Source organism: Poromitra crassiceps, assembly GCF_964638095.1.
Source record: "Poromitra crassiceps genome assembly, chromosome: 1".
NCBI classification, from domain to species: Eukaryota; Metazoa; Chordata; class Actinopteri; order Beryciformes; family Melamphaidae; genus Poromitra; species Poromitra crassiceps.
Window position 1 is genome coordinate 15,174,625 of NC_139623.1, and position 20,218 is coordinate 15,194,842.

The 20,218-nt window shown below is 42.1% G+C and overlaps 1 protein-coding gene across 1 annotated transcript; it reads left to right on the forward strand.

Annotated features, from left to right (window-relative positions):
* The first annotated feature begins 3,508 nt into the window (after positions 1-3,508).
* cyth2 (cytohesin 2) lies at positions 3,509-18,324 on the forward strand. Its single transcript, XM_083639779.1, has 12 exons — positions 3,509-3,618; positions 7,206-7,356; positions 9,498-9,564; positions 12,146-12,264; positions 12,354-12,434; positions 14,063-14,175; positions 14,325-14,473; positions 14,596-14,707; positions 16,080-16,156; positions 16,599-16,670; positions 16,794-16,948; positions 18,091-18,324. The coding sequence occupies exons 1-12, from the start codon at positions 3,552-3,554 to the stop codon at positions 18,176-18,178; spliced, it is 1,251 nt and encodes a 416-aa protein (XP_083495905.1). The 5' UTR covers positions 3,509-3,551; the 3' UTR covers positions 18,179-18,324.
* The last annotated feature ends 1,894 nt before the right edge of the window (positions 18,325-20,218 follow it).

Below are 20,218 nucleotides of genomic sequence, written 5' to 3' on the forward strand. Positions count from 1 at the left end.
AATGTACATGAAATTTACAGGCTAAGTTAAATAGGCATTAATGTGCAGGGAATTTACATCAATTTACCAGTCCCAGTTAGACAGGCATTAAGCACACTACAGAGAGTAGGCAGCAGTAATATCCTCACCTCCACCATGTTGGCCATGTATTTGGGGATTGCCCCTATATAAATTATAAGTAACCATATTAGTCTAGTCTTTTACTCAACCACTACACTGATATGAGATAATTAAAAACTAAAGTGAAGACTGTATTTCAGAATGAGGATAACTTTATTGATCCCCAGGGGGAAATTATGTCATGCTACAGATGCTCACACTCGTATAGGGAATAATATAAACATCGAGACATTATATGAAGCATAGAATACACAAAAAAAGACAAGAAGAAGAATAGAATAGAAGTTAGGTAGCCTATATACACACAAAAGTGCGTGCCACCTCCTACAATCCTTGTCAAGTACCATTGAGTAGAAGTGAATATGTGAGGTACATACTATTATCTTATATACAGCAGTGTGAGTGATAGTAATAATACTAATAATAATGATAACTATAATAACCAATAAACAGTAAGGTGCATTAGGTCCAGTCAGTAAAAGAACATTAAGTAATAGTGTGGATAATTGATTATTGGACAAATTGCAGTGTTTAGCAGTTATTGCATTGCGTTTTATTACACAATCAGATTATACATTAAAGTGTGTTGGTGGTTTATTTTTATTTATTTATTTTTCCTATGTAGACGGTTCGAGTGAGACCATAGCTATAATTTTGACTGACTCAAAGTGTTCATGTTAAAGGTTTGCATTTATATGTCTCCCACCTTTGTATTTCATATCTGTACAGTAATTGGCCCGATCATTATATATGTAGCCTGTATGTATATATATTACAGATAGATAGATGGATAGATAGATAGATAGATAGATAGATAGATAGATAGATAGATAGATAGATACAGGGGTATGACAACTGTTCCAAAATGTACCCTATGAAAAGACAAAATGCCAATATTTTATTACAATATCCCTTCTTACACCTTAAGACAGCTGTCCAACTGCTCAGGCGGCCTGGAAGTATTCAGAGACTGCAATATTCGGTAACGCTTTAGAATACAGCCCGCAAATAAGCATGTAGTTAGAGTATAACAACGGGGTTTAGGGCTGTAGTTATAGTCTAACTACGGGGTTTAAGGAGTGAATTATAAGATCTGTACTTATAGTCTAACTACGGGGTTTAAGGAGTGTAGTTATGGTATAACAACGGGGTTTAAGGAGTCTAGTTAGAGTATAACAACGGGGTTTAAGGAGTGAAAAAATACTTTAACTAGAGGGTAACAAGATCTGTACTTATAGTCTAACTACGGGGTCGCGGGCTGTATTATGAAGCAGGGGACAAATGTTTGTACTTATAGGCTAATTACGGGGTACCACACTATACTTACAGGGTAACTACGGGGTTTAAGGAGTGTAGTTAGAGTATAACAACGGGGTTTAAGGAGTGTAGTTAGAGTATAACAACAGGGTTTAAGGAGTGTAGTTAGAGTATAACGGGGTTTAAGGAGTGTAGTTAGAGTATAACAACGGGGTTTAAGGAGTCTAGTTAGAGTATAACAACGGGGTTTAAGGAGTCTAGTTAGAGTATAACAACTGGGTTTAAGGAGTCTAGTTAGAGTATAACAACAGGGTTTAAGGAATCTAGTTAGAGTATAACAACGGGGTTTAAGGAGTCTAGTTAGAGTATAACAACGGGGTTTAAGGAGTCTAGTTAGAGTATAACAACGGGGTTTAAGGAGTCTAGTTAGAGTATAACAACGGGGTTTAAGGAGTCTAGTTAGAGTATAACAACGGGGTTTAAGGAGTCTAGTTAGAGTATAACAACGGGGTTTAAGGAGTCTAGTTAGAGTATAACAACGGGGTTTAAGGAGTCTAGTTAGAGTATAACAACGGGGTTTAAGGAGTCTAGTTAGAGTATAACAACGGGGTTTAAGGAGTCTAGTTAGAGTATAACAACTGGGTTTAAGGAGTCTAGTTAGAGTATAACAACGGGGTTTAAGGAGTCTAGTTAGAGTATAACAACGGGGTTTAAGGAGTCTAGTTAGAGTATAACAACGGGGTTTAAGGAGTCTAGTTAGAGTATAACAACGGGGTTTAAGGAGTCTAGTTAGAGTATAACAACAGGGTTTAAGGAGTCTAGTTAGAGTATAACAACGGGGTTTAAGGAGTCTAGTTAGAGTATAACAATGGGGTTCAAGGAGTCTAGTTAGAGTATAACAACGGGGTTTAAGGAGTGTAGTTAGAGTATAACAACGGGGTTTAGGGCTGTAGTTATAGTCTAACTACACTCCTTAAACCCCGTTGTTATACTCTAACTACACTCCTTAAACCCTGTTGTTATACTCTAAGACTCCTTAAACCCCGTTGTTATACTCTAACTAGACTCCTTAAACCCCGTTGTTATACTCTAACTACACTCCTTAAACCCCGTTGTTATACTCTAACTACACTCCTTAAACCCCGTTGTTATACTCTAACTACACTCCTTAAACCCTGTTGTTATACTCTAACTAGACTCCTTAAACCCCGTTGTTATACTCTAACTACACTCCTTAAACCCCGTAGTTACCCTGTAAGTATAGTGTGGTACCCCGTAATTAGCTTATAAGTACAAACATTTGTCCCCTGCTTCATAATACAGCCCGCGACCCCGTAGTTAGACTATAAGTACAGATCTTGTTACCCTCTAGTTAAAGTATTTTTTCACTCCTTAAACCCCGTTGTTATACTCTAACTACACTCCTTAAACCCCGTTGTTATACTCTAACTACACTCCTTAAACCCGTTGTTAGACTATAACTACACTCCTTAAACCCCGTTGTTATACCATAACTAAACCCTGTTGTTATACTACAACTACACTCCTTAAACCCCGTAGTTAGACTATAAGTACAGATCTTATAATTCACTCCTTAAACCCCGTAGTTAGACTATAACTACAGCCCTAAACCCCGTTGTTATACTCTAACTACATGCTTATTTGCGGGCTGTATTCTAAAGCGTTACCCAATATTCTCCATGTAAAATGCAGAGGATTCGGCATTCTCTCAGTATTCTGTAGCCCTTCACCATGAACAATGTAAAAATGCGCGCACGCACGCACGCACGCACGCACGCACGCACGCACACACACACACACACACACACACACACACACACACACACATTCATCATGATCATAACACTATTAAAAAGCAGTAACCTATTCATATTTCATCATGTATTTACAGCTTGCTTACTAACAGCTGGCTTACTAACAGCTTGCTTACTAAATTATTCAAAACAATTTCGTGTAAGAAATTATGTTTTATTTTGAAAATAAATGACCGGAAGTAGCTTCATTCGTCGCTCGCTCGAACGCCAGACACCACTTCCTGTGTCGCCACCTTCTTTGTCTCCGGACCAAGAATTTCGACACGGATTGTTATCTATTTATTTCCCTATAATTTTGAGGATATATTTGCACATATATCCATATTTTTCTTCTATTGAATGACAGTCGACTCTGAAATATTGATGCCTAAAAGCAAAGCGCCAAAAATGGATGACCTGGACTACAGTAAGTGGGCCTATTGCTAAAAGCTATTTGCATATTTTAAGCTATCGCTAGCAGACGTTTTGCTAGCTAGCTAGCGTATGTCAGCTCAGTTTATTGAAGATGTGAAAAGAAACTGATTCAATGCAATTGATTCTGCTCATTTGCTGTATTCTCCAACAAGGAATACTACCTGTATGTTAACCCACAATCACCTATCGTTTCCTACAGTGTAATTTAGCCTGCCGTAAAACATCGACTGTTTTCAGTGTGTACTGACTGAGCTAGCGTTACGGACAGCTACCGTCATAAATGTGCTAACACTGTTTGACACTACTGTCTGCCTGATCAACTACATACACGCTTAAAAAAAAATATATATATATACGCTTTGCTTATTCTGTTGGAGGCGTGCACCTCCTTTATTAAGAAACTATACATTGATCTCTTTCAAGCTTAGCTATCATCCATCACACACTGTGGGCGTGGTTGGTGTTGAGCAGCAGCTGGTATTTTTGCATAGTAAACAAAACCATGCATGTTAAGTTAACGTTGGGTAGCTTAACTTTTGATACATCATCTCTAACGTTAGTTACATGCGGTAAATCTATGGTTCACTGCTAAAATCGTGTTGAAATGAATAGCATTTGCTGAAGGCGTCCAGCATTTCATCCTAAGGTGAGAAATTGTCATAAAATGTGCATAACTTTATACCTGAACATAAAGAAATTTAGTTGTTCTCGCCAACTGCTGTTAAGCCTGTCCACTGCTATCACTTTGGCAGTTTATCCGTCATGTGTTGTCCTAAAAAATGGGGCCGTATAGTTTATTGGAATGAATTAAATATGAATTATTGCAGTTTCTGAATAACAAAGTTTCATTTTTTTTTTTATCAGAGGAAATTGTGTTTCAGATGGGCCGTAAACAAAGTATTCTCATCAGAATATCTGGCCTACAAATAAAATGTAGATTATATTCACACACAAAAATAAATACACACAATCACAACAGTTGTCAATATACTGCATACCGGTATGTCACATTTGCATACAAATACATTTCCAAAATATCTCCAACCACCCCAATATATATCTCAGAAATTCAGTGTTTCAGTCAGGAATATTTCAGAGTAAAATCCTTGCATTCAACATTTTGGGCTGTTTCACATCAGTTTGTTTTTCTCTGTTGGCATCTCATGTTTTGGAGTAGCTTTGTTGGCTTTCTCCCTGCGTCTATGTTGAGTCAAGTTTATTTGTATAGCCCTAATTCACAAGCATGTCTCAGAGGGCTTCACAGAAAATATGTCTAGCTAATTCCAGCTGACACAACAGTAGCAAATTACAGTAGTAATAATAACACATTGAACAATGATGGAGAAATATAGAATAGAATCGATGCCATGCTTTAGAATAGTGGGGGGAGGAAGCTGGTTCCAGAGATGTGGAGCACGGTAAGGCAATGCCCTGCTACCTGCTGATTTTTTCTTAATTTTAGGGACGGTAAGATAATTAATGTCCCGTGAGCGGAGGGTACACATGGGAACATGCCCCCCAATACCTTCAACCCTTGGTCACGTTCCAACCCTCCCACCGCTCCCTCCGCCCCTCCACTAGCGCAAGCCGTCTCGCCCCCCCCTTGCTTCGCGGGCTCAAGGGCCGCTCTCAATCTCGCCTCTTTTCCTGTCTCGCCCCCAAATGGTGGAACGAGCTCCCCCCCTTGGTCAGGACATCCGAATCTCTCCCCATCTTCCGCAATCGGCTAAAAACTCATCTCTTTTCTCTCCATTTCACCTCCCCCTAAACCTTCCCTCTCCATCACCCTTACATGCTGCCCACGGACCTTCAACTGTCTGTTTGTTTGTTCTTTGGCTTTTATTGTATTTATCTTTTTCCTTATCTCTGCTTTCCACTATGTATGTTACATGATCTTATGGTTGTTATTTTCTGTATGTACGTCGCTTTGGAGAAAGGCGTCTGCCAAATTAAATAAAGTAAAGTAAAGTAAAGTAAAGTAACATAAGGAATGATTAGCTCAGATAAGTACAGGGGTGCGAGCCTGTGCAAAGATGTATAGATTAACAGAAGCACCTTAAAGAATCCATTAAGTGTGTATCCTCTTTAACTGGACTGTAGCATAACTCAATCAATGGGCTGTGTGGATGCTCTGGTACAGCTTGTTGCAATGACCTATCAGCAACCGAACCGGCTGAATCTCTATCCATTTGACCACACACACACACAATGTTTGAATTGTTGAATGCTGTTTATTTATTTGAGTAGTCATTGTTGTCAAGGAAGATGCTTTTGTCTGTACTAAATAGAAAGCACAAAGCACTTGATGGAAATGGTCTTGAACTCGCTCGCTCATCCTATTTCTTTCCACTGCATATTTTACATATTCACCAGTTCACTTGAATCATTGGCTTTACTACTCCATTTCCCCTCTTGCTTTCCATTATCAACATTTATTTTTCCACAATTTTTTTTAAATTAAAGGGTAAAGGATGTTGTTTTCCTATGCCAGGAAGACATTAGCTTCTCTTGCTAACATTGTAACCTTGCAGGGCAGTCAGATTGAATTAGTGTTGCTGTAAAAGTATCTAGGTATTTTAATTGACGATCGTTTTTTAATGAACTTTTAACTTTCACATTGAGAACTGAGTAAATAAACTGAAGGTTAAGCTAGGTTTTTATTTTAGAAACAAAGCCTGCTTTTCCTTTGTTGCCAGGAAAACATTACAAACAAACAACGCCATGTGTTGGGACTACATTTCTTCCATTGCTTGACTATGGTGATCTGTTGTACATGCACGCCTCTGCCCAATGCTTGCATTGGCTGGATAACGTACCTGTGTACCACAGCGCTGTCTGAGGTTTGTCACACAGGCTACAAAGCTCTCACTCACCATCATTGCTCCCTATGCCAGAGTTCAGTGGCCTTGTTTGGCTTTGCGCAGACTCACTCATTGGTACATCTTTCTTTATAAGTCCATCCTTGTTCTGCTCCCCTCTTACCTTTTGTAACTAGTAATAATTGTTTGCACTCAAATGACACCCTCCCTAAGGCTCACACTGAATTTGGCAAACAGGCCTTTATGTTCTCCACCCTGCAGGCTAGAACCACTTGCAGACAGATTTGTAGCTAGATGAGCTGATCCCAATTAGGGCATTGAAATATGTAGTCAAAGGTTTGGAGGCAAATTCAATTGGATTTTGTAATTTCTTCCTTAGCTAGACCTGTTCCCTCCTGTCTGTCTTTTATATGATAGACATATGATTCTGTGAGTTGTTACTGTATGTTTTGTTTCATGTGCTTTCAATGTTTCCGTGTATGTTATTTTAAACTCTGACTGTATTGCTGCTATCTCGGCTCCCATGAAAATGAGGTCATGTAATCTCAATGGGACTCACCTGGTTAAATAAAGGTTTAATAAAAAAATGTCAGTCACAGGACTTGGTCATAAATTCCAAGAACAATACAAGTCTTAAAATAGTTGTATTTAACGGGTACTTACGCAGTTAATACAAATGACTTGTTCTGTGAATTCTTTGGGTCGTTTGGGTGTTACTTGGCAACAGTAATGATGTTATTCTTCTCCTCTTCCTGTCCAGTCCCGGTAGACCTGAGCCCAGAGGAGCGCTCTGAGCTGGAGGACATCCGCAGGAGGAAGGGCGCCCTGCTGCAGGAGATCCAGAGGCTCCGAGAGGAGTTACGAGAGGCCATTTTAGAGGTGGAGGGACTGGAGACCAGCACAGAGGGCAGGTGAGAACAGTAACTGCTGTAGCCATTGTTCACATCACTTATCCAGACAAAGTCTCCTTGTTAACAAGCTCACTGTTGTAAGACATACCGGTATTGCGCAGCTGTTCCCTCACAGCAAGAAGGTCCTGGGTTCCATTCCCACCTGGGATGCTGTTGGCACTGGGGGTATGTCTCCCCATGCCTTCGGTGCCTGGCTGGGGCCCAGGTGGGCTATCTTGTGAAAAGGGCCTTTCTGTGTGGAGCTTGCCTGTTCTTCCCATGCTCACCCGGGGGGCTTGTGTGTGTAAATACTGTGTACTGGCTGCCATGCACGTGTGCATACATTGGTGTGTCTGGTGTCTGTGACAAATGAAGACGGGGTTTGTCTGTCCTGCTCAATTAATAAAAGTATATTTGTCATAGATTAAAGGATTGATGGTAGTCCACATACAGGTATTGTGGTATTTTTTCCATATTTCAGCATTATTAATGAAAGACCTTATAATGATGATCTGTGAAATTATGTTCTTAACTAGCAATTTACCCGGAGTTGCCCGGGTTAAATAGGCACAAAGCAATACAACTGCGCCTTTTGCTTGGCCGGAAATTATGGTGGTGTCCAGATGGTTTCCAGGAGTACACAACCTGCCTATGACCGTCCCTGGGTTATAGCCCACCTCCATGCAAATGTTCAGCCCAATCCGACCTGGGGTTTTGGCATAAAGTGGTTTCCAGTGTTTTCCATGAGGTTCCAGGACTTGATGACCTGCCCATGGCCTTCTCTGGATCATAACCCACCACCATGCACATTTCAGCCCAATCCCACCTGGGGTGTGTGCGTGAGGCATTTTCCAGGTGTTTTCCAGGACTTGATGACGTGCCCATGAACTTCCCTGGATCATAAGCCCTCCGCCATGCAAAACTTCAGCCAAATCCGACCTGCAGTGTAGGCGTGCATAGAAGACAGACATACATATACATACACACAGACAACTTCAACTTTATTATGTATATTAATTGAAAGTTTGAAAGGCATTGAATTTCTTCCAGTAATTTGTTCATTGCTTTAACTTCTAAGCACAGCTGTTTTTCATATTTTATTGCCCAAATGGAAATTATTTCAGCTTTTGACTATAGTCAAATAAGCTGAACAATACAGGGCTTGACATTAACTTTTTGAGGCACTTGCGGTTCGGACAAGTACATTTACCTTTAACTTGTCCAGGCACAAAAGTCAGTTGTCGGGTAGTCTCTCGCTGGCCAGCCTCCGTTCTGTGAGAGGAGTCTGGCTGCACGGAAACGGGCTGCTGGAATAAGCCCTCCCCTGCTCTACAGCTACTCTCCCATTGGAGCGACTGTTTCAGTCGCTGCCGAATGTCCGACCATGTCAATCAGAGCGGCTTCCGCTCCCTCCTCCCATAGCTCTAAATAGTCCCCTTGCGCCACAGTGAAAACAACGCTAACTAGCTAGCAAGCTAACAGCAGAAACCTACACGCTAGCTCCGTAGCTTGTTGCTACATGCTGAAAATGGCAAGTTGGTTTGTAAACTATTTTCCAAGGGCACTGCCACTAAGCGCCACCCATCGCAAGCGGACAAGCCTTAATGTGGAGCCTTGTGATAACCTGCAGTGTGTACAGTGGCAAGCGGACAAGCTAGTCCCATATACTCGAACGTCAGCTTGATGAGGGGTCAGCGTCGCAGCGGAGTCCCCAGCAAAATGAGTGAATTGTGTGATTTAGCCCAAGGAGAGAATGTAGCGCATAATCGCTTTCACTCTCTCCTGTTATCTCCCCATCTACATTATATTATACTTGCGCTGTTCGCATTCCAGCTGCGCCGACAGGCTCGCCAGCTGCGGCGCACCCCTCTGCGGCGCACCCTTCTGCACATTCGGCAAGGGCTTTGATGCCCAAGCATGTAAAGGCTTTACCAGTGTCAAATTGCTCTAACTCGGCATATAGCAGGATACTAGGATCCAATATTATTACTGTATCTCAAGTGACCGAGGTGCTGTGAAATTATTGTACCAGGAGAGCTCTGCAGTTATACTCTTTCCACTTTAACTACCTAGCTATTAGCATTATTGATGGAGAGAGACATGATTTGAATGCTGCAAGATTCATTTGTTCTCACTCTCCAGACTTTTCTTCTCTTCTACAGTAAAACCCTACAGAAAAGTAGGCATGTGGCAATGGGAAGGAAGAAATTCAACATGGATCCAAAAAAGGTAACATTTTAAAGGTCAGAGTTTGTAGAATTTAGTGGCATATAGCGAAACTGATTTGGCAGAAATGGAATATAATAATCATAATTATGTTTTAATTAGTGTATAATCACTGGAAAATAAGTTGTGTTTTCATTACCTTAGAATGAACCCTCTACATAGGGAGTGGGTCCTCTCTTCCACAGAGCCTACCATGTTGCACCCTTCATGTTTCTACAGTAGGCCAGAAGGGACAAACTAAACACTAGCTCTAGAGAGGGCCTTTCACGTTTTTCACAAGTTTCGCGGCTATCGTAGGTTCTCCTACACCGGTGATTCTCAAGATGGGGTCCGGGGACCCCCAGCGGTCCTTGAAGGGGGTTCCAGGGAGTCCCCAGCAAAAAGGGGGATAATTTATTTGAGCTATAATTCCATCCATAAGTAACATAATGACAGAATGTATGAGTATTTTGGTCATGGGGTTCATGCACTTTTAAAACATCTAAAAGCAACAATCTTCTTATCAGATGGAGTAGCCTGGTAAACCAGTCAGTCGGTCACGTGAACTCACATTTCATTTCGTTCTTCATTCCCGTCTGGCCTGAAGCTTTCACCCAGTCTTTGCAGTGGACGGGAGTAGGGCGGGTGTACTTGCCTTGACAGACAACTCCTTCAGCCAATCAGTGTTGGATCCAGTCAAACCCAAATCCACTCGGGAGAATGGCAAAAACATACTTTCCACCCAGAAACTCCGCTGTTGCATACTCCTGTACTTGTTTAATTGTTGTTATTGAGTCTATTTCTGCAATAACTGCACTTTATGGCTGTTTAAACTAGACGAACACTGACATTACTCCTCGGGCAGACAGGCAAGGAGGCGGCCATTACTGTTTTGCTAGTGACGTTCCTGATTGGCCGCTTTGCAGTTTCTACAGAAAGCCCTCCCAGAGTTGAGGCCAGACGGTCTGGTAGAATGAAATGAAATGTGAGTTCACGTGACTGGCTGGTTTACCAGGCTACAGATGAGGCACCCTGGGACAAAATCTTATCAAATGGGGGTCCATGGTCTAATTTGTGTCAGTTTAGGGGTCCTTCACGTGAAAAAACAAATTGAGAGCCACTGTCCTACACACTTTGAAGGGGAGTTAATGGGCCGATTTCCAGTTTATCGGTCCGGTTCGTGTACAAGCCTAAACCCAGTTGATTTTATGCAAACCGACTGAACCGACATTTGTCATTATGTCTGCCGCTCAGCTGGGCTCTGGTCAGCAGTCGGGTGCGGGGTTGTTTAAGCAGTGCTGTGTGGTTGTGTGAACTGTGACAAGCATTATTAAATAAATACACTTCCATGTGTTCATGCAAAATGTATTTCCAAAAAGCACTCATTAAAAATGGTATATTATCCATAACGGGGGATGGATGCGAGCACAGGAAACGGAATGTAGCAAAAGGAAACTAGCAAGCTAACAGATACTGGCTAGTCACAGTTAGAGGGACAAAAAACCAGCACTCAAAATAAATCCTTTTGGGTTGTTTTATTACCTTCAAGCAGCAATGACAATGAACGTTTCGGCGTGAGCCTTCCTCGCCGAAACGTTCATTGTCATTGCTGCTTGAAGGTAATAAAACAACCCAAAAGGATTTATTTTGAGTGCTGGTTTTTTGTCCCTCTGTTATTTTTTGCGCCTTGCACCGTAACTTTTTGAAACTTTTGAGAGTGCTCACCAGTCGTGACTTTCAGTCACTGACTCTTTGGACAACTAGTCACAGTTAGCCCACGGAAAAATGCAATTTCCTCCACAACACTTTTGAAAGCAGTGTTGCTTGTCCATGCATGTTTCACTAACATCGTGGCGTTTTTAGAGATCGTTGGTTATGTGAATAGCCACAACTATGCAGCTGGGGATTTGCCATACCACTGGAGTCGCTTTCATTCATGGGCTATCCACCTTATTTCTAGCTGCCATGATGCCTTATGTGAAATATGGGTTGACACGTACACAACATAGCTCGTCTGTAAACAATGTTTCAAAGCTGCAGGCAGGCGAACCACGAACGGAGCAAATCACATCCAGCTTGGCCAAAATTCTCGCCGATAAATATCCCGAGTTGTTCAAAGAGCAACAGAAATAGCGGATGTGATAGATAACATTATTACATTCCCTCAAATAAGTCGTCAAACGAGTGTTGTGACAAGCAACTTTTTTCCAGCGTCAGAGTTTTGAGGAAATGTGCCAGCTGCAACAATCAGTCACGTTCTAGACCAGACCTTGCACCCATAATTATTTTACAGCGGGGCATTCAAAAATAAGGTGGATAGGAGCGGCTGCCCGGCTGCTGAGCGAAGTCAATTGCGACACTTACTGCTAAAATTAGGTATACCGTTTCGGTGTGATATTTGGTATAATATCGAACCGGTGTAAAAAAAATCTAACCGGCCCAACTCTAGGAGGTATTCAGTTGGTTTTTTGCAGGTTTGTTGCAGTCTGCAACCTCACCGCTAGATGCCACCAAATCCTACACACTGGTCTTTAATGGGTGAATAGTTGTTTCTCATGCTGTTTTAGTTGTGTGGTGAGTGACTGACTCTTTTCCCTCTCTGTAGGGCATAGTGTTTCTAGTGGAGAACGAGTTGCTCAGACACACCCCAGAGGACATTGCTCAGTTCCTCTACAAAGGAGAGGGCCTCAACAAGACTGCTATAGGAGATTACCTTGGAGAAAGGTGCCGGCTCTCTTGTAATGTTTTTCTCCCCTCTTTCTCCTTACACTTTGGCCTTTTTTAACTGTTCGCTTTCTGTTTCTGTGCTGCAGGGATGACTTGAACCTCAAAGTTCTTCAGGCTTTCGTCGACCTCCATGAGTTCACTGATCTCAACCTTGTCCAGGCCCTCAGGTAAACTGCATCCATAGCCACTTCTAAACATGAAGTCTGGACCATTGTCCGTTAGTCCAGGCAGGTTATTTGCCAGTTTTACCCTTCTAGACATGAGGGATCTTTTTTTAGAAACATTGGGAAATGGTCCATCTTTTCTGCCGATGGAGAGTAGAGTGGGCGGGGGGAGGGGAGGTGTGGAGGAAGAGAGCCAAAGAACAGAATTGGGCACCAATGCCCAAAACGCGTGCACAGGTCTCCATACACTGCATCCACAACACAAGATCTCTGCCCAACACTTTTCTCCACTACTCCATAACGCACGTGTCTCACTGGGAAGTTCCCGATGCATTCCGACATATTCAGACCGTAATGTGGGGTGGCAATATGCCAAAAAGTGAGCGCTTGCCTTGTTACATCGCCCAAAAGCCTCAAAATAGTGGTTGCACTAACGTTAAACGTTGGATGATTACAAGTGGCATTCAAGTCATATCTGACTAGTTTTCAATTTATTTCTCCCCACAAGGGGGCACTGTGGCGCAGTGGTAGCGCTGTCCCCTCACAGCTAGAAGGTCCTGGGTTCGATTCCCGCCTGGGACGCTGTGGACGCTGAGGGTGTGTCCCCCCCCATGTCTTCAGTGCCCATGCCCAGGTGGGTTATCTCGTCAAAAAGGGCCTTTCTGTGGAGTTTGCATGTTCTCCCCGTGCTCCCATGGAGTTCCTCCATACAACATCGATATGGACCCCCCACCCCTAAAAACATGCAGAACATCGTCATCTGACCAGTGATGACAACATTTGAAGTTGGTCCCCGGGCGCTGCTCCTCGCCTGCCTCCCGGATGAAGGACAAGCCCGGATGAGATAAATGCAGAGACTGTGTTTCGCTGGCTGGCCGCATGCGTGTGTTGGGTGTGTTCGTGTGACAAATAAAGACGGGTTTATCCGTCCAGTTCTTCTTCTTCTACAAAAGTTAGGGTATATGTCTCGAATATATAATGCAACACTCACCCTTTTGCATTTTCACATAGCCTACAAGACAGACAGGTCGGAAAGAAAAGAAACAATTCAAGCTGTTTGAAACTGAGTTTGCTGGTTTAATTCATTGATATGCACAATTGCGTGAACGATTAATTAATAGTGAACCTTAGTAGCGGGCACTTATCACCCAATAGCCTAATGCAGTATTAGGCTATCACCACCACCACCACAGTGGGGAGAGGAGTGTGAGCGCTGCACGCGGCTTCTCTCTTTTTTGCTCTCTCGCACTTTGGGTTGCCTCCTATAGCCTCATCTCCTACCCTCAATTGCAGTATGCCTAAAGTTGATTAAGTTAGACCCCATCTTAAGAAGTTCTTAAGTAGGAAAATTTAAGATGTTCGTAAGAAATTAGACTGTTACTAAGTAAATATTGAGGGATTGCACTTAAGAGCCTTCTTAGGAACTTCCTACATTTTCCTCTTATGTCATTTCTTAAGATCTATCTTAAGAGCATATTGGTGAATCCGGCCCCTGGTGTTCTCTGTGAAACAAATCTCTTGTCCAGCAGTGACTATTGCTCTGTTTGCTGTGGATCTCTAGTCTGCATTCATTTCAGATTTTGTTCTCACTGACTTGACATAAACCCCTGAATGATACCTGTCACCTGCAGACAATTCCTGTGGAGTTTCCGTTTGCCTGGTGAAGCCCAGAAGATCGACAGAATGATGGAAGCCTTTGCTCAGAGATACTGCCACTGCAACCCCGGCGTCTTCCAGAGCACTGGTACACGCACACACACACATACACACACACACACACACACACACACACACACACACACACACACACACACACTAATTTCATCTGCCCATCATTGTGCAGAACACAACTCACCACTGCTGCATTCTGTTGCATTTCCTCCCTGTTCCCAGACACGTGTTATGTGCTGTCATTTGCCATCATTATGTTAAACACCAGCCTCCATAACCCCAATGTGAGGGACAAGCCTGGAGTGGACCGCTTCATCTCAATGAACAGAGGCATCAACGAGGGAGGAGACCTGCCAGAAGACCTGCTTAGGGTATGGGGAGGGTCACACTGTTCTTTATAGATTGCTAAATTAGGATGTTCTGGGGAATCCCAGTAATGAGAATAGCTGGTTGAGACTTTCTGTATGCTCATTCTTTTATCGCATCCTTCCAGAATCTCTACGATAGCATTAAAAACGAGCCCTTCAAGATCCCAGAGGATGATGGCAATGACCTGACACACACCTTCTTCAACCCCGACAGAGAGGGCTGGCTTCTGAAACTGGGTGAGGTGACGCCAGAGGCTGGAACACTGCTACTGACACCTATGTTAATGTTGCAGATGTTCTGCTACTGACACATATGTTAATGTTGCAGATGTTCTGCTACTGACACACATGTTAATGTTGCAGATGTTCTGCTACTGACACACATGTTAATGTTGCAGATGTTCTGCTACTGACACACATGTTAATGTTGCAGATGTTCTGCTACTGACACGTATGTTAATGTTGCAGATGTTCTGCTACTGACACGTATGTTAATGTTGCAAATGTTCTGCTACTGACACATATGTTAATGTTGCAGATGTTCTGCTACTGACACACATGTTAATGTTGCAGATGTTCTGCTACTGACACACATGTTAATGTTGCAGATGTTCTGCTACTGACACACATGTTAATGTTGCAGATGTTCTGCTACTGACACATATGTTAATGTTGCAGATGTTCTGCTACTGACACATATGTTAATGTTGCAGATGTTCTGCTACTGACACGTATGTTAATGTTGCAGATGTTCTGCTACTGACACGTATGTTAATGTTGCTGATGTTCTGCTACTGACACATATGTTAATGTTGCAGATGTTCTGCTACTGACACATATGTTAATGTTGCAGATGTTCTGCTACTGACACGTATGTTAATGTTGCAGATGTTCTGCTACTGACAAGTATGTTAATGTTGCAGATGTTCTGCTACTGACAAGTATGTTAATGTTGCTGATGTTCTGCTACTGACACATGTTGCAGATGTTCTGCTACTGACACCTATGTTAATGTTGCAGATGTTCAGAGTTTATACTGACCTGTTGTTAATGTGAAACGTGCTGCGTGTTACTGTTCTCTGTTCCCTCCTAAGGCTTTGTGCTATGATGTACCCTCCTGTCTCTGAGGGTTACAATTAAGACGGCAATATACTGGCACTTTGCTACTAATTGCGTTGCCAGCATACAGTATGGTGGCATTTGAACATTGCCAGAGCATGTTGGTGAAGCAGAGACAAGTTCAGCACTCACTTTCTTTGCGATACTTGATTGTTCTCTCTTGCATGGCGGGGCCTATAATCTGTTTGTCACTAATATCATCTCTCTTCCTCTCCTTTTTCACTCTCTTTCTCTATCTGTCAATTGTCTCCCTCTAAATCCTCTGGTCCCTGTTGTCTCTGCTTCTCCCCTGCGATTTCCACACTCTACTGCCGCTGCTTGTTTCTCAGGAGGTATGTACTGGCAGAGTTGTTGTAGAAAAGTAGCAAAGCCACATTGAGCCTAATCAGAATGTAGATTGTAGAGTACTATCCCGTGAACTTTGACCTTCTCAGGTCCCTGTTATTCCTCCCTTCTCTCTCATTGGAATGGCTGCCTTCTTGTGTTTCAGGGGGACGGGTGAAAACCTGGAAACGGCGATGGTTCATACTCACAGACAACTGCCTCTATTACTTTGAATACACCACAGTAAGTCCAGTATAATTCTGACTAAATTTAACAATAGTTCTCATTGTAGATGCATGCAAGGTTTCCCCCAGTGTAACGCAAGCCCGGTGGCCCACCGGGCCATTTTTTTTTTTTTGCCTATGTGTCATAACTTTTTTAAATTCTCAATTCCACAAGTCCGTTTGTGACTCTCTTATCACAGAAACTATAGGCCCCTACCTTAATGCAGCCATGAGTCTGTCGCTGGCCAGGTGCCTCGCAAGGTTACCGCGCCGGGCCCCCGTGACCCGTCACAAAAGATACTTGCCACAAGACATTTGCCACCGGGCCTAACAACTTTTATGGGGGAAACCCTGTACAGATGTGCACGAATAATCCACAAAAGATTGAAGCCTTTATTGATGCTGATTCTCGCAGAAACATACAGCCGGTACATCATGTGTTGTCTGTGTGTTTCTCTCAGGATAAGGAACCAAGAGGTATCATCCCCTTGGAGAACCTTAGCATCCGTGAGGTAGAAGACCCAAGGAAACCAGTACGTTTGCGTTCCCACTAAGCATTATACACACATGATTGTTATTAGATTACAAACTCACAACACAGTGTGTGTACATTGTAAATGATGTCCATCTGAGGTTCCTTGCCTTTGCTATAACAGAACTGCTTTGAGCTGTACATCCCCAACAACCGCGGCCAGCTGATTAAGGCATGTAAGACGGAGGCGGATGGGCGAGTGGTGGAGGGGAACCATATGGTCTACCGCATCTCGGCCCCCACCCCCGAGGAGAAGGACGAGTGGATCCACAGCATCACGTATGTAGCAGACAGAGCAGGGAGATGGGAGGGTGATTGTGGAAGGAAATTAGAGGGTAACGTTAGACCAGAGGTTTGTTTATGTCAAAGCAGCATTATTGACAATAGGTTCTCTCTGATGTTTTAAGATCTTAAAGGAGAATTCATTTTTTGTATGCCCTGGACCTTATTTCCAGCTTTAAATATGATTTTTAAATCACCCTGACAACTTCTGTTTGATTAGCATCAGCAGAAACAATAATCAGTTTTGAACTGTGAACTGTGCATCTCTTCTTCTTCTGTTACCAAACAGAAGCGCTTCTCTTCTTCTAAGAAAAGAAGAAGAGAGGAACATCCGGGGCAGGTCATAGTTAGTTGACTCAGTTTGTTGTGTGGCAGCCTACCCTGGCCTAGCAGATATTATCTGATTTCAAGATTATGGACGATTCATTTGAATTCAATTGCCGCCCGTATTGAATAACGTCATATATGGATTACAAACAGCAACGGGAGATACAGCAGGAGCTGCTATCTATGTGACGGCCAACAAACGGAGCAGGCTGTCAGCCTACATCGCTAATTTGTGTTCTCTCTATGATATAATAAGCATAATGAGCCGCTGTGTGTCGGAAAATAAGCTTTGACAAGACATAAATACATTCATTTCAGATGCCCCATTTTCCTTGTTTTCAGGTCGCAGTTCAAAACTGATTATCGTTTCTGCTGATGCTAATCAAACCAGGGTGTAAAAAAACAGAATGCTCCTTTAATTGCAAAGCTTAATATTTATTTTAGCAATTTTATGAACTCACAAGTATTTTGTGTATTTCTCACCTTATCAAGGAAAATTTTAAGCACTGAGCATATATATTTTAATAATCACATGCAAAAGATTGTACTGTACATGACTTTAGTGTTAACAATTTTGAGGTGATCATCCCACTCAATAGTGTTATTGATTTTTGGCCAGTGCAAGCGGGCCCTACAGTATATCTGGCTTTGTCCAGTCCAATTTGCGTGCCGATTTGAGTGCCGATGCTCGTGAAGGCTTTATCGCGCTGGCCATATGCTAGGTCCTGACCTAGTTTTTTGTTACAAATCTTCAGTAATCAGACCAAGGATCTGTTCTTTGGTCTCATTTCTTTATCTGTCTGTCTGTCTAGTTCTGCGGTCAGTGTGGATCCCTTCTATGAAATGCTTGCTGCCAGGAAGAAACGTATATCCCTGAAGAAGAAGGAGGAGCAACCATAGATAATTCCTTCACTCATTTTCCCCTTTTCTTCTTCTGACCTCATCTCTCATTTCAACATGGGGCAAATGTTGTTTTTTGTCCCTACTCCTGCCTTCCTCCATACATTCTGTTACTCCACCTCCCTACTCCTGCCTTCCTCCATACATTCTGTTACTCCACCTCCCCCCTTTCCACATCTCCTCTCTCTTTCCTCTCCTGTCTATTAAGACTTTTGAACGGCACATTCAGAGTGAAGAACTCGTCCACTGTGGCTGCCTCTACTAACTTGGTTCTTACACTACTGCTATGATATACAACCTGACACACCAAGAGCCAGAGCACACTGTCTGTTCCCTCTTCTCACCACCTTCCTCTCCTGTTTCACATAGAAGTGAACTGTGACATTTGTATGATTCAGGTTAGTATATCTACATTGGCATGATAACAGTCATGCTTGAATACTGTAACCATTCTGTGAGGAAAATGTCACTGTTCATTGCCGTTTCTATTTACAAGCAGTTAATATAACCTACTGTGTCTTAATTCAAATACGGTCTGCTCTCAAGGCAAATTTGGGTTGCCCTATTTGCAAAATTAGTGAACACAAAGATCAGCACTGCAGCTTCTCTTTGAAGATGGTACCATGGGACTAATCTGGTGGCTTGTTATGATGCCTTTATACCGTAACTAAATTGAGCCATGAGTTATCCTCATGTCTTCCCAGACTATGTTATGGCATGTCACAAATTATTTTCTTCTTGCTCAAGATGAACACTGCTAGGTGAACACCCGACATCTTTCTCACTAGTAATAACTCTTTCAGACATTTAACTGTTAAACCAGGTCAGTACGCTATAGTGAGTTTCAAGAAATGACAACGGCAGCTTATTATAATGTATAGTTTTTGTAAATAGATGTTAGCATATTTGTTTACAACACATAGAAATGATTTAATTTATGTCTTTTTTTATCAGGTTTTTGTATAAGCTACTCTAGGACTGCATGTTGATGAATCAAGGCGTCTGTCAAAGGTACTCATGGACTCATGCTAGTATTGGGTGCATTGCTTTAAGAAGTGTTAGTGTTCCCTGTTGACTGAAAAACTGACAGTTTCATAACTGAGCAGTTAAGTTGGAAGTTGATCCTATCCATAAAGTTGATTATCCTATTCAATTTCATTGACTTCTGGAGAGTGAGGAGATGTGTTGTCACTGGCTCTGGAGGTTTTGGAGGCTGATTTCACCCTGATATACCATCAGATTTAGAAAGCACAAGCAGGGAGCGCGTTCAGTCTGTTGAAGTGGCATCCTCTCTTTGTTTCCTTGACCGCTCAACGTCCACAAGAAATGAAACGAAGCTGATCATAATTTAATTTGAAGTTTTCCACTACAACTAAAAAGCCAAGAGATTTCACTTGGTGATTAAATTGACAAGGCAACAAAACAAGGGACACTAATAAATCTTTAATTCATAATGTAATAGTTAAATTATTCAAATGTAATGAATCAGTAAGAATGTTAGATTTGTGTCTAATGATACATTTGCCTGACTTGCCCCATAGATATTTAATTATTTGCAATAGTTTGATTATTAAATTTAGATGTTAGGAAAGTTTGCAGCGCTACAATAATTGTCTACTGCACTTTATTGATTTTAGTATTTGTTACGGAAGCCGAGAACGGCCACGTGTTTATTTATTATTATTATTAATACCGTTTGGTCATGATAGCGACTTATTTCATTATCGCGATATAACAAAGTCCGTTTTCTCGTGATAACGACTTATTATTTTATTATTATTACCAATTATGCTTGAGCTTGTTACAGTAATGCGGATGGTCTGATATAGTCCTGACAATAGCTGTGTGATCTCATCTCGCATGGACACCTTCTGAAGAATTGTTGTGACAAACAACAGTAGCCTAATATCGTTTCATAAAATTAGACCTAATCATGTGCGATCAATCAATATGCTATAGGGTTGCTATGTAAAGTGGCTGCTTTTCTTGCCCATGCTGATGCATGCTGTTCAGTGTTTCCCATACCATTCTACAGGCCTG